The sequence below is a fragment of the Lissotriton vulgaris genome, chromosome 9, assembly GCF_964263255.1.
Source record: "Lissotriton vulgaris chromosome 9, aLisVul1.2, whole genome shotgun sequence".
Classification (NCBI taxonomy): domain Eukaryota; kingdom Metazoa; phylum Chordata; class Amphibia; order Caudata; family Salamandridae; genus Lissotriton; species Lissotriton vulgaris.
In genome coordinates this window covers 762,039,528-762,054,505 of record NC_141697.1, presented here as the reverse complement: position 1 = coordinate 762,054,505, position 14,978 = coordinate 762,039,528, and the positions used below count along the sequence as shown (strand labels likewise).

The 14,978-nt window shown below is 46.4% G+C and overlaps 1 protein-coding gene across 1 annotated transcript in view; it reads right to left on the bottom strand.

The window, feature by feature from the left end:
- The window catches only part of LOC147692216 (WD repeat-containing protein 62-like), an 846,473-nt gene that overhangs the window by 205,695 nt on the left and 625,800 nt on the right, over window positions 1–14,978 (bottom strand). Inside the window, exon 26 of the mRNA XM_086938490.1 lies at window positions 2,157–2,277. Within this exon, the coding sequence (XP_086794616.1) occupies window positions 2,157–2,277 (121 nt within the window). The remainder of the gene's footprint in view (window positions 1–2,156; window positions 2,278–14,978) is intronic.

Here is a 14,978-nt window from a genome sequence, read left to right as displayed (position 1 = left end):
TCTTCCAGGCTCCTGGTCCGTCAACGAGGATTCCCGACGTCTTTTGAGACCTATGCAGCTGCAGCCCCTGGGCTAGGTAACTTCGGCATTTCGGTGCCCCAGCATAGCCTCACTATCCAAGGGTCAGGATCCACTTTCGTTTTCTCCCTACCAGGTCGGGTTCGCCCGAGAACACTAACTTTGTCATTACTAGCTACCATAGACTTTGTCCCGCATCACGCGTGAGAGTGCACACTCTGCACCCGAGTCCCCTAGGCCTCCTAGAAGTAATCTGAAGATTCTATAGTCAAGTCCTAGCGATTCCTAAGCCTATTAGTACTGTACTTACCTGCTAGTAATTTCGCATACCACTTTCAGAGTATATGGTTTTCCGTGCCCCTCGGGCATTTGTGTATACTGTGCTAACTTAAGTATTTTCGTAAGAGTTTTGTTTTGTGCTTAGTACCCTGTCCTCATAAAGAGTACAGGGCTGTTGTGATTCTTAATAAATATCTTGTTTATTTTCATAACACTTGTGTGGTGTCCTTTCACTTGGTATTCAAGGGGTATATGTGTGGTAAACAGCTGGCTTAACACGCCCTCTCGAGTCTTTAGCCTTAGACTGCTCGTATCCATGCTACTAGGATAGCTGGTCTATAAGGTTGACTTACAACCAATCATCAATAAGGGTTGCTGGACTGATACATAGTGTTCACTAGAATAGTGAGCACTGCATATCAGGCCACCTTCTCACAGCCGCCACCTACGGTGCATATGGTTACTGCTCACAAAAAATACTTCCGGATCCAGTTTGACGCCTGGGGATAATTCTAAGGTAAGGAATCTACGGCTAAAAGTCTCTCTTCAGTTATTAACCTATATGGATTTTCAGGTCTAGTTTGACAGAGCAACTGTCACCTGGCCTTTTAGCCTACACCAATATTATTCTACATTTCATTGCTTCCACACAAATGCACATCCATTCCCATTCTATCTGGTTGAATTACGTCACATTATCATATTTAATTATTTGAAAGTCAGATGTACTGGCATTGCCAACTCTTGTTAGTCATTACATGAGCACTGGCAGGCAGCTATGGCTGTCTTTACAGAAGACCTAAGTCACTTTAAGGTAAATTCGCACCTGAGGCAGTTCTTGCACTGTCTGACTTTAGCACGGTTTTCACACCTGGGAAGGGATTTACAATTAGGGCTCCCAGTTTTCTGTTTTTACTGATTTTTACAGATATATGCAGATAGAAAACTATTTATTTTCTGGTTTTCAGATAACGCTATTGCACTGTATACTGCTGAAATCTTTTGGACATTCAAATGCAATCATGCATTTATCAGCTAAAAAAATGTGGAAAAAATAGCCATTGCAGCTTCATTTATACAGAAAACACAAAATAAACATGGACCAATATAGGAAAAATTAGCAAAAAAGAAATATGGGTAAATACAGAAGAAAACGACAAACAAAAAAATACCATAAACCCGGGAGCCCTATTTACAATGTATCTTTCATTTCACCAATCTACAACGAAGGGCATTGTGCCTCATGAATCTCCCTTGCTTAAAGTCTTTCACGTATGTTTGTTTTTACCAGTTACATGTGACAAACAATGCTTTTTAACGAATAAGAACTTACGCAAATGACTTGACACTTCATTAATAACAATCATTTCTAATGTGCTTCAATTACGAGCTCTAGTGAAAACTCCGTACAGTGACAGCTTGCCGTGCAGGTAACTAAGAGACCGAGTAAAGTAATAAATTACGAAGTGTGCTCACCCACCAGCGGATTACTTTACACACCATACCCTGCCAAGGGGCGCCATATCCCCCTTGCGGGCGCAAAAACTACATATTAAGTTTCAAACAGTAGAAGCACAGATAAAACATACTCTAAAAAAGATCTTGGGTATTTTTATAGTGGCATGCATGAATTACGTGTTTACTTTGATTAATGATAACAGAATAGAATAGGTTAAAGTAAATTTAGGAATAACCAACCTTTCCAATTTGATCAAAAGCCTGAACATGTTCACATTCTTACAAAATGTAACTGACTTCGCCTGAAAATGCCTAATAGCACCAATTTTAAACTATTCCTTTTCTGAATATTTTCAACTTTCAAGGCCTATAACAAGAAAGATAACTGGTTATTTACCCACCTTCCATTTTCCTGGCAAACAGAGAGAAACCTTGCTGAAATACTAAGTCGTGGATTGTTGAACGCCTCTTTTTCGTCATCTTCAATAGGTTTCAAGTCTTTCAACGAGCCATCAAACTTTTCTACATAGGAAAACAATTTTTTCAGGAAGTAAGATCCACACCAACAAAATCACTTTACAGCTTTATTTGCATTTTGAAAGATAGATACATGTTTTTGTAACAATTCTCATATATAAATATTAGCTTCTGAAGCAAAAGCTGCGAATATTGTTATCTAATTTAATTATGCTTAAATTAACATGCGCATTCAGAAAAATATATAAAAAGCAAATAAAGACTATATTAGTTTAAAGGCTGGCTCTGGTGACCGGCGTTTTATGCCTTGCAGAGATACCTTTAGCTGTAGGGCAGTGGCCATTTAATCTAAACATAGACCATATACTTTTAAGTTTCCTTCATAACACTCATCGGTCGTTCGAGATCTATGGACTTTTGCCAGCATTAAGGCACGTGTCCATTGCATTGGTCAGCACTGAGGTGAGTCAGCACTTGGAGGGGCACCCATTCAGTTTTATGCAGCGGTCTTTTGTGTTTTCAGAGTTGGGAAATGTTTCAGAAATAGGCTTTTCTTTAAACTAAACAAACATGACAACATCTGGCAATTAATGGGCACTCTAAAGCACACTTAAGGATCAGAAAAGAGCTTAACGATCGAATAGTGATAGACCGAAGACTGACAGCTGGGAGAGTGGGAGAATTTGTGATAGTCCACTGTCTCTGAAAAGCCACCCGACTGGGGTAATGTCAGACATGCCGGATGTACTGCTGAAAGGTCTGTGGAGTTGGGGCAACTTCAGGCACATCTCTGAATGTCCATTAAGGGCAGGGCCGAGTAAGACAAGTGTCCTGTGTGCCTCTGAAAGATCAGTTAAGACAGGGGCCGAGATAGCTGCATGCCAAAGAAACCACTGAAAGCTTGGTAGACTTGGATAAGAGTCAGTCTTCTCATGAAAGGTTAACCTTTGACTGGCAGATCGGCTGTGGAACAGTCAGTCATAACTCTCGTATTGAGGTTTCCTGTTGCCCAGAACTTTTGCCTTTCACTGCAGGAGCAGACCACTTGCCTACCTGCGCTTCCCTGGAACCAAGTCGACGACGTGAGGAGCAGCGCGAGAGCGAGGCCGCAGAGGAGGTGAAGGGGTGCGGCCCCGGGACTGCGAGGACCAGCAAGCAACACCAACAGCTGGTCCTCTTCCCGAGGGAGCCGCGCCCCCTCCCAGTGCCACGCCCCCTGCCGCGTCCATAACATCTCGCGGCCCCCGCTTCGCGGGAGCCACTCGTATTGAGGTTTCCTGTTGCCCAGAACTTTTGCCTTTCACTGCAGGAGCAGACCACTTGCCTACCTGCGCTTCCCTGGAACCAAGCCGACGACGTGAGGAGCAGCGCGAGAGCGAGGCCGCAGAGGAGGTGAGAGGTGCGGCCCCGGGACTGCGAGGACCAGCAAGCAACACCAACAGCTGGTCCTCTTCCCGAGGGAGCCGCGCCCCCTCCCAGTGCCATGCCCCCTGCCGCGTCCATAACATCTCACGGCCCCCGCTTCGCGGGAGCCACTCGTATTGAGGTTTCCTGTTGCCCAGAACTTTTGCCTTTCACTGCAGGAGCAGACCACTTGCCTACCTGCGCTTCCCTGGAACCAAGCCGACGACGTGAGGAGCAGCGCGAGAGCGAGGCCGCAGAGGAGGTGAGAGGTGCGGCCCCGGGACTGCGAGGACCAGCAAGCAACACCAACAGCCGGTCCTCTTCCCGAGGGAGCCGCGCCCCCTCCCAGTGCCACGCCCCCTGCCGCGTCCATAACATCTCGCGGCCCCCGCTTCGCGGGTGCCACTCGTATTGAGGTTTCCTGTTGCCCAGAACTTTTGCCTTTCACTGCAGGAGCAGACCACTTGCCTACCTGCGCTTCCCTGGAACCAAGTCGACGACGTGAGGAGCAGCGCGAGAGCGAGGCCGCAGAGGAGGTGAAGGGGTGCGGCCCCGGGACTGCGAGGACCAGCAAGCAACACCAACAGCTGGTCCTCTTCCCGAGGGAGCCGCGCCCCCTCCCAGTGCCACGCCCCCTGCCGCGTCCATAACATCTCGCGGCCCCCGCTTCGCGGGAGCCACTCGTATTGAGGTTTCCTGTTGCCCAGAACTTTTGCCTTTCACTGCAGGAGCAGACCACTTGCCTACCTGCGCTTCCCTGGAACCAAGCCGACGACGTGAGGAGCAGCGCGAGAGCGAGGCCGCAGAGGAGGTGAGAGGTGCGGCCCCGGGACTGCGAGGACCAGCAAGCAACACCAACAGCTGGTCCTCTTCCCGAGGGAGCCGCGCCCCCTCCCAGTGCCATGCCCCCTGCCGCGTCCATAACATCTCACGGCCCCCGCTTCGCGGGAGCCACTCGTATTGAGGTTTCCTGTTGCCCAGAACTTTTGCCTTTCACTGCAGGAGCAGACCACTTGCCTACCTGCGCTTCCCTGGAACCAAGCCGACGACGTGAGGAGCAGCGCGAGAGCGAGGCCGCAGAGGAGGTGAGAGGTGCGGCCCCGGGACTGCGAGGACCAGCAAGCAACACCAACAGCCGGTCCTCTTCCCGAGGGAGCCGCGCCCCCTCCCAGTGCCACGCCCCCTGCCGCGTCCATAACATCTCGCGGCCCCCGCTTCGCGGGTGCCACTCGTATTGAGGTTTCCTGTTGCCCAGAACTTTTGCCTTTCACTGCAGGAGCAGACCACTTGCCTACCTGCGCTTCCCTGGAACCAAGTCGACGACGTGAGGAGCAGCGCGAGAGCGAGGCCGCAGAGGAGGTGAGAGGTGCGGCCCCGGGACTGCGAGGACCAGCAAGCAACACCAACAGCTGGTCCTCTTCCCGAGGGAGCCGCGCCCCCTCCCAGTGCCACACCCCCTCTGTACCTCAAAGACATAAAAGAAAGACCACCGCACGCAACGCGGCTCGCGCGCGGGTCGCAGCGTGGCGAAGCCCGGGCCAAGGGCGGGCCCGTTGTTGCCCGTTAGTGCCCGGTAGAGACCGGACCGGGCCATCCCCCTTTCATCACTGAAACTTCAGCTAGCAGACAATACCATGCCACCGAAAACCAGGAGTACCTCAAAGACTAAATCTAAACATGCCCAGGAGGTAGCCCAAATAACGGGCCCCATTGGCCTATTCCTCTCACGGACCCACGAGGTAATAAACCAGAGCATTGCCCTGATGGAAAAGAGAGTGTCACTAGATCTTATGAACGCGAACGCAAAACGATCTTCTTTAGGCGCCATAGCAAATGCCACTTCCCCTATTCATCTTAACTCACAAAACTGTTCCCTTCCCGTGTCCCTGTCAGCACCTGACATAAATACAATGCCATCCATAGTAGATCTTTCTGTAACGCAGTCAGAGTCTGACCTCTCACTAACCTTGGACGATCTAGAAGCAACCCCTGACCTGGCGATCTGTCAAACTCAGGAGGACGCCCAGATAAACGTTAACCGGCTCCTCCAAGGCGAAAGGGAAGGAGCTATTCCTAAGCACAATAATACACTAACTGCAGAAAATGCAGTAACCATAGCTCCCTGTTCAGAACATATTATAACTCATTCAAACTCCACAACGCAACAAAACACACTACTCCCCTCTGTAACCAACCTACCTCACTTGGCAATTCCGAATGAGGCTTCCGACAACCTCTGCAAAACATGCAAAGTCACCTCGCAAGTTCTGACTACAACAAAAGACCTCCTATTTCAATACTTGAAACCCATTCAACTCAGTATCAGAAACATAGAACCCCAGCTGACTATAATCTCTGCAACACTCCTCGACACCAACACGCGCATAGAAACAAAGGGCCAGCGAAATCCACCGCAGCCACCCAAAAAGCAACCCCAAGCGCAACCACAGAAAGTAGCAAAACATTCAAATCCAATCACTTTACCTCAAAAAAGTCACAAACAAAACACTGCAAATCAAAAACTATCATCCACAACGCCCCAACAACAGCGGAGCAAAACCTCTGCTGTACCAAATCAACAAACAGAAAACTCAGACTCAGTCACTGTAGATACTCCAGGATCAGCGACAAATAATAACGTCAGCAAATCTTACCCGGGAAAAAAGCCAGCATCTCTCCCATTGAAACCAGCGGCCTCCCAGCCGTCTCCTAAGATTACCACCAAAAAAACACCAGCAACCAGACGTCGTGCACACTTGCCCCCGGAAGCCACTCCCTATACAGTAGTGCTCACAGGTGTACCAGAATTAACCGATGACACACCTGAAACTGCATGGTCACTTAAAAACAAGGTCATGCAGTGGCTAAGCATCAACAGACCTCTAGAATCCCATCTTTCTGGAGGGATCACTACAGTCCGCAGGGTAGCCTGGGTAGGCAAAACAACAAAATCAATCCGCGGAGACTGTATTGTAGTAACATGCAAAGACCCCTCCGCAGTGGACTACATTTGCGCCTGGCCCTCGCTGGAAAAAAAGGGGGGATCAATGCTCGGCATCTTTCTTTCTTCTATCCCCCAGCGAGACAGCATCGCAATATTCCGCCCTGGTCCTGGCATCAGATCCCCAAAGAACCATGGAACCAAGAGCCATGGAACCAGATGGAGTACACATATGATCACGCAGCCAGAAACGGGCCGAGAGAACGGCCGAGGCAATACTGGCAAGAAAGAACCTGTCAAACTTATGAAGGCTGGCAGGGCCTATCAACGCAAAACCGTTTTGACTGTCTAGAGATGGTCGATTGACCATTCAGGGAGGAACCTAGACACGCAAAACTTGCTATTACACCACAACCACTCTCAGAGTCCCCTCCTGATAACCATAACAACCCATCCCAGGAATTGCTAACTGCCTCCTCAAACATTCCTAAAAAAGGTACCTACACTACCCTTCCACTAGAAGATGAAACTGCCCCTGGCTTGTTTCATCAGTCAACCGTAGCTCCTAAAGATTCAGTTGAACCCCCTCGGGTCAAACCACGACAACTATCAGAAATCCAGACTGCTAACACCTTGTTAACCCAACCACACGTCTCGAAGGACACCGCAAACCTGAGCTTCTCTATCGCATACTGGAACATTGCAGGCCTGACCTCAAAAATAACATCGACTTCGTGGCTCGACACAGCAAAGCAACATCAGATTCTGTGTCTGCAAGAAACCTGGTGCACAATTCCATTGCACCTCGCGGGCTATAAAACTTTCTTTACCCAAGCAGTACCTGGAAACATGAGCAGACCAAAGGGGGGGCTCACGACCTACATTGCTAATACCCTCCCTTTCAAAGTGAAACTAATAAAGGAGTCACCCACGTTTCAAATCATCCAAATCACGCAGACAATAGTATCTAAAGGAAATAAACATATACTCATAAACTACTACAACAATTCAGGCACCCTGGAATGCTGGTCTAACCTAGAAGAGATAGCCGCATTTTTAACCCCACTTCAAAACGACAACAACAAATCTCCAACCCATCTTATCTGGGGTGGCGACTCCAATTCCCCATTGTGCCCAAAACACAAAAACGGGAACTGTGGTCTCCAGAATGAACTTGGGAATCCTACCCGTCACTTCGCACATTCGTCATGCGGTAACAAACTCAATGAAATCCTTTTCTCTCTAGACCTGGACTTTGTCAATGAACTAGTTGACCCACAGCAGGATTATTTACCCACCTTCCACGGGCGAGGCTGCTCTACAACCATTGACTATATAATAGCCTCAAATTCATTCAAAGGGCAACTAACTAACTACGAAATTGGGTCAAACCCAATAAGCGATCATTATCCGCTCAGTGTGACAATTCACATGAAACAAGCAGGAGCACACCCCGTAAAGCTTAGTTCCCTTGCTCAACACTCGGTGTCCATGAACAAACTGAACGGATACACAATCAAATGGGCAAAGATTGACCAAGAAGAGATCACACAGAGGATCCTCGAAAAAACACACCACTGGCTATCCAAATGTATGTCCCTGGAGACGCCACCGGAAATAATTGTCAGATGCTTCCAAAGTATCCAGGAAACAATAAGGGACGAGCTATTTGTCAAACTAAAAAACAAGACCAAGCCCTCCACCACGAGATGGTTTGACACCGCCTGTCGGAAGGCACTCACATCCCTTAAAGAAGCTCTGCGCAAGCCCAAGAGAGACCCCCAGGAAATCTCTCACCTGAGGAAAAACTATAACTCTGCTCGGCAAGACCGCAAAAAACAGATTAAACGAGATCTCTGGCTACGTCTACATGACAGTGCCCAAAGGAAAGATAGCACTGCATTTTGGCAAACTATAAGATCACCTTTTTTTGGCCAACAGCACTGACCCTGATCACCTTGACGTGGCAATAACTGAGGATGACTGGGTCTCCCATTTTTCAAAAATCTTTGGAACACCATCAGATGCCGTACCAAATAATCCAACACAAGAAGCCCAACCGGAGAAAAACAACATCTACCCGATCAAGTTACGTTTCTCCCTTAACGAAACTACAAAAGCAATCAAGGCCTCAAAAACTGGTAAGGCCCCTGGCCCCGACGGGGTTCCAATGGACTTGTTCCTTTATGACGTAGACTCTTGGTCAAAAATAATTACACGGGTCATGTCAGCAGTAGTCTCAACTGGTCTCTTTCACTCGTGGTCAACCTCAATTTTATTACCCATCTTTAAAAAAGGTGACCGCAACGATCCCGCCTGCTATAGACCAATCTCCCTTCTGGACTCCATGGGCAAGATTGCAGGTCGATTACTCCTGGACCGACTACAATCTTGGGCCCGGGAGAACAACATCATAACCGACCTGCAATACGGTTTCCAGAAGGGGCTCGGGACCGTGGAGCAGGCCCTCAACCTTGTTCTCCTGGCTGGAAAATATGCTCGCGCCAAAGGAGGCAACATCTTCCTCGTTTACGTCGATCTAAGCGCGGCATTCGACTGCGTCCAGCATGCGAAGCTTTGGCAAATACTAACCGACCTTGGTGTAGATCCCCCGATATTAACCTTCCTAAGAGAACTCTATACAAACGCAGAAGGTCGAGTACGATTTGGTACCAGCGGCGAACTGTCACGACCTTTTCAAATAACGAAGGGAGTAAGACAGGGATGTGTACTGGCTCCATTCCTGTTCAACCTCTATACAAATGGGCTTGAACAGGCGATGCTGGAAGGGAGCCAGGATCTGCCCCAGATAAATCATCGCCCGATACCCACCCTCCTGTACGCTGACGATTCAGTAATCCTAGCACGGACCTTAAATCAACTTCAGCTACAGCTTAACAAATACACAACATTCATGGACTCACTTGGCCTTAAAATCAACATCAAGAAAACGTTTACAATGAATATCGGTCCTAGGACAAGAACTTCAAAACCCATAACGGTCAATAACAACAGACTAGAAAAAACCCCGGTCTATCCATATTTGGGCATCCTGGTGGATGACGCAATGAATTGGCATAAGGCAATCGAAGCCAGAAACCTTCATTTCCACCGTGCAACCTCAGCACTAACCTCTTTCTCGAGGAAATTGGGGAAACCAGCTCCACCTGAACTCTTAACCATATACTACGCAAAATGCCACAGTGTGGCCACTTACGGAGCTGGAATTTGGGGACATGGACAGATTGACCAGCTTCAGGTCACTGAAAACGCCTTTATAAGATACATCCTAGCCCTACCCCAAAGTTCCCCGATATTAGCCTCGCACCGGGAGCTCGGCATGGAATACATCATCGACACCATTCGATGCCAGCCCGTCTTATTGTGGCATCGAATATAGTGTAATCCTGAAAGCCATCTAACTCGCTCCCTCATTACTGACTGTTTGGGCTTGACAAATTGGCGGAAAATCCCGTGGCTAAATTACATATGTAATTTCTTCAAAGACCTGGATTGTGAACACTACTTTGACGAACCTCCTTCAGTCGAAGATATATCCAGGAAACAACTAAAGCAAATGTTTTTGGGTCATCTGAGAGACCTCCGAAATCAGGCAGAGATCACCAAACCTCAAAACGGAAAAATCTGTGCACTGCAGTCCGGAAAAGTTATTCAGCCCTACCTGACATATTTTTTATCCAATCACGAAAAGTTTTTACTTACAAGATTACGTTTTGGAGTCTTTTTTCGTTTGGTTTCATTCCCGGAAATGCAGAATTGGTCCCGTAACTTGACGAGGTGCCCCTGTGACGGAGTCTCCCCACAATCTACGATTCATGTCGTCCTTTTTTGCAAATATTACAAACCAGCAAGGAAAACATGGATCATCCCTATTCTCTGATCCAGTGGACTTAGACAATCTTACCCAGCACTCTCCTACCTGCAATCCTTAAAATCGCCATATGAAGCCAAACTTATAGCGACTTTTCTCAAAGCAGTTATAACAACACGTCGCAACATTTCTAGCTAAATCAGTATTACTACAAATTGTAAAAACTATTCCACTGTTTTGAAATGCCTCTTTTTCTACTGTGATTTAAACTTCTTTGTGATTTCATTAATTTCTAATTTTTTCTGCACATAACTTTTTAATATGTACTTTTTATGATTATTCAAATTGATAATCGAATAAAAGTTGATGAAACTGAAACTGAAACTCTAAAAACAGCGCTGGGTGGAGTCAGTAGCACGTGAGATGCACGGCTGGGAGGACTGGTGCAGCAGTCGGCTGTCAGGTACACTTGTAAAACCAGTAGAGGTGTGGCAGTCAAGCGTATCACTGGAGCACCGCTGACAAGACGGGTGTGAAGGGTTAATGTCAGTTTCATGTCAGGTACACTTCTGTTAGACAAGGGTGGGTAGGGTAGATTCAGTGGCATGCTAGGTGCACATCTGACAGGCCAGTTGGGCTGTCAAGAAGTCAGCAAATGTCCCAAAAAGCCCTGTACTCCACTGCCACGGGTTAACAAGCAATGACAAAGAAACTAGGAATGGTTTTATTTTTATAGTGCATGCAAACATATGGGGCATATACACACATACATCAACATAAGCAGACAGCGCAAGATACTACAGGCTTCCACGGACACACAAAGAACCACACATACGGGCATCCACGTACAGAGACAAAATGCAGAAAAGATGCAAACTTTTGGGAGTGTGATGGAAAGTTGAACTGTTGATGCCAATGTGGTACCTGTTCTTTGGCTGTAGGCAAGACAATGCAGTGTTGTCACCGGCGAAGCTGTACATGTTATGTGGATTAAAAGGAGGTCTGCACCTCCTTTAAAGCTGGATTCCCCAGTTCTGATGGCCATGGCAAGCGCGGGATGCTGGGTGGCAGAGGTTTCCTTTCTGAGCCCCACTTTGTGGATCTCGGTCAGTTGGCAGAAGACCTGAAATGTCCCTGCTCGCTTTATGTAAAACACTGAAACCTAGTCTTTTCAATATCTAACTGAACTATTTAACTGAATATACACTTTCCACATAGATTTGTACATAAATACGTTACCACAAGTAACGTACAAACCACATTTACCATACAACGCCACACTGAGGTTTACACATTTTGATTGGTGCAGAGGGGACGGAGACACAAGAGAGCAACAAGTGGTGCGTAAATGCTGGGTCTGATGCTTACAGAAGACGAGGCAAACAAACTTATTCGCCTGCGCTTCCGGTCACCATGCTAGCAACACTACCGTACGGGGGAGATTCTGAAGAACTGAGGGAATGGGTGAGGGCTAGGGCAGCAACAATGGGTGACCAATTCCAAGAAGGAGAATTAGTCCCATTCGAAGAATTCCGAGTGGAAATTGATATACCACAGGAGTGACGACAGCTTTCCATAGGCACTGGAGAACGGGCTTAGTAGAGCTGCAAACACACAAAGCTTGCCAAGGTGTGGTGACTGCATCAGGGTCACGGACCTTCAGAGCACTGAGGAAATAGAAATTTTACGTGGCTAGTGTGTCCCCTACATGTACCCCATGTATGTCCATGTCACCATGCAATTCCCTTCTCATGCCCGTAATAATAATGCCCCTGCAGCGTTGTAAAGGGAGATTAGAGGCGATGTCCTATTACCACTTACCACTCTTAGAATTAAACGGGAGGGGTAATTGGAGACTCAAATCCCAGAGGACGCCTGGGCGGATATTCTGTATAGAATGCCCACGGTCTCAAGAAATGCCAGATTCAAACTAGCTAACAAGTTTATCATAGACAGGGCATATCTCCCACCTGACCGCATTCATAAATACTTTAAATCTACAGATCCTGCTCGCCCTAGAGGTGGGTCTATTGATGCAGGTCTCATTCATATCTTACGGAACTGCCCTCAGCTGAGTTCCAACTGGGAGAAGGTGACAGCAATGACAGCGGAGGTCAAAGAAAAGTAAGTCCCCTGCTCCCCGGGACATTGCTTAATGGGCTTTTTCCCTGAATCTTCCAAAACCAGAGTGACCAGTAAATTACAGGACTTAGCATATATATTAGCAAAGAAATTACTAGACATTGGAAAACCCCAGTGGACCAGCATTCTCAATGGAAGAAGGATCTTGAAAAATGGGCAAGCCATGAGAGTGCAATACTGGTGCATCAAGCCCATAGAGGCATTGGACTAATGGAGCTCGAGCAAGGGAGGCCCTGGGAGTTAGCTGACCCACAATTGAATGACCATACACATATATATATATTCACTGAAAAAACCATAGGTTTCACACCAGTTATAGTTGGGAATTAGCATTTAAAAAACCTATTAAATTCACTGAAAAAACCATAGGTTTCACACCAGTTATAGTTAGCTGGAAATTTTACTGATATAAAACCATTGAAATTCCCACGTTATAGTTAGATGGACTCACTATAACTTGCGCGTGCAATGCACTGCTGATGACATCACATATTACATCACTCATGACATGGTCAGTGACATCACTCATGACATCACTGATGACACCATCCAGTGAATGTGTGTCTTTCTGAAAAATAAATATATTTTATATATGTATATGTAAAAGTTGATGGAAGAATAAATGTTTAAATAAGTGTCTAAATGGATGGTTTTTAAAAATTGATTGGTTAACTGGCTTAATAAGACATCATCAGCAGTGCATTGCACGCGCAAGTTATAGTGAGTCCATCTAACTATAACGTGGGAATTTCAATGGTTTTATATCAGTAAAATTTCCAGCTAACTATAACTGGTGTGAAACCTATGGTTTTTTCAGTGAATTTAATAGGTTTTTTAAATGCTAATTCCTAACTATAACTGGTGTGAAACCTATGGTTTTTTCAGTGAATTTCATAGGTTTTTTAAATGCTAATTCCTTTGTATATCGAGTTTCTAACCTTTTTTTTTTTTTTACAATTTGCTGTTTTTTTTTAAGTATTCTTTTTTTTATATAATTGTTTTCTTTTGCGCTCTGGGTGCGCGCTCCGGGAAGCTTTCAGCTAAGCTCTCCGGTAAGCTTTTCCGAGAGCTCATCTGAAAGCGCACCCAGAGCGCAACTGTCGTTCGTGAAAAAAAATATGAATGAAAAGTTAATAATAATGCAAAACATTTCGTACCATACAAATAAAATTAGTTTTTTTTAATAAGGAAAATGATTATGCATTTCTATAAAAGATTGATGACGTCACTTCGGCGCGCAACGTAAGTGCCCTCGGAAGCGCCTACGTTCGCGGCGCATAAACGCACGCAAAAGCGCCTACGATCGCGCCACGTTTGCGCCCCGGAAGCGCCTACGATCGCGCTGCGTAAACGCACCGGAAGTGCTCCGGAGCGCGCAGCGAAACGCGTCGGGTCATGTGACCCTAAAATAACACTTTTCATTGGTTGCTAACAGTTTTTTTTTACAATGAATGAAATCCCCACCCATTTCCTTCACTTCTTCTTTCACTTTTGTGACTGAAAGACCTGCCTTTTTTGCTGTTCCATATTCCTTGATTAATCATGGCTGCCAGACCATCCAGCAGTGAAGATGACTCCAATGATTTCATTGATGAAGAGCCTCCTCAGCCGAAGATCAAAGAACATTTCATCTGGAATTTTTTTAAGTTTCCAGCAGACCAGAAGAAGGTGAATGCACCAAAAGTAGAGTGCAGGATCTGCAAACAGGTCCTGTCACGGGGTAACCCCCCAAAAAAATACTCTTTTGGCAACTTCACCATGATTCGCCATGTGGAGAGGAGGCACCCCCAGAATTTTGCCCGGGAAAGTGTCAGGGCTCTGGCACAAGAGGTTCCCAGAGATGGGGCCTCTACATCAACAGGAGGAGCAACTTCTTCTGGAAGAGAACAATCACAGGAGCAGGTAGCAAACATACAACCTGCATTTAACCATGGGGTCGTCAAATGCAGATACTGCAATCAACTCCTCACCTATGGGGAGCAAAGTGTCCTGCTCATGGTTCGAGCATTGGAGAACCATCGCTGCCCTTCCCACCCCTAATTTTTTTCTTTTCTTTTTGCTCCTGTTGAGCAGTTTCCATTCCCTGTTTTTGTTCCTGTTCAGTTAAAAGAAGAAAACCAAAAGTTCTTTTCAGAACTACCTCCAATTCTCATCAAAGAGCTATATTCTTAAAAAATGAAGAGTAAGTGAAATATAGTGCATTGATAATTGAAAGGAGAATGAGTAAGAAAGAACAGAAAGGTATGAGAGGTGAAAGGAAGTGAAGTAGGAGGAATGAAAGAAGGTGAGTGTTAGAAAAGAAAGTTATGACACAGTGAATAAACTGGAGGCCTCATTTCTGAAAAGTGACGCATCGCTACGTGAAAACAGCGATGCGTCACTTTTCTGGACGCACTCCTTATGACATTCCAGATATGTCATATTTAA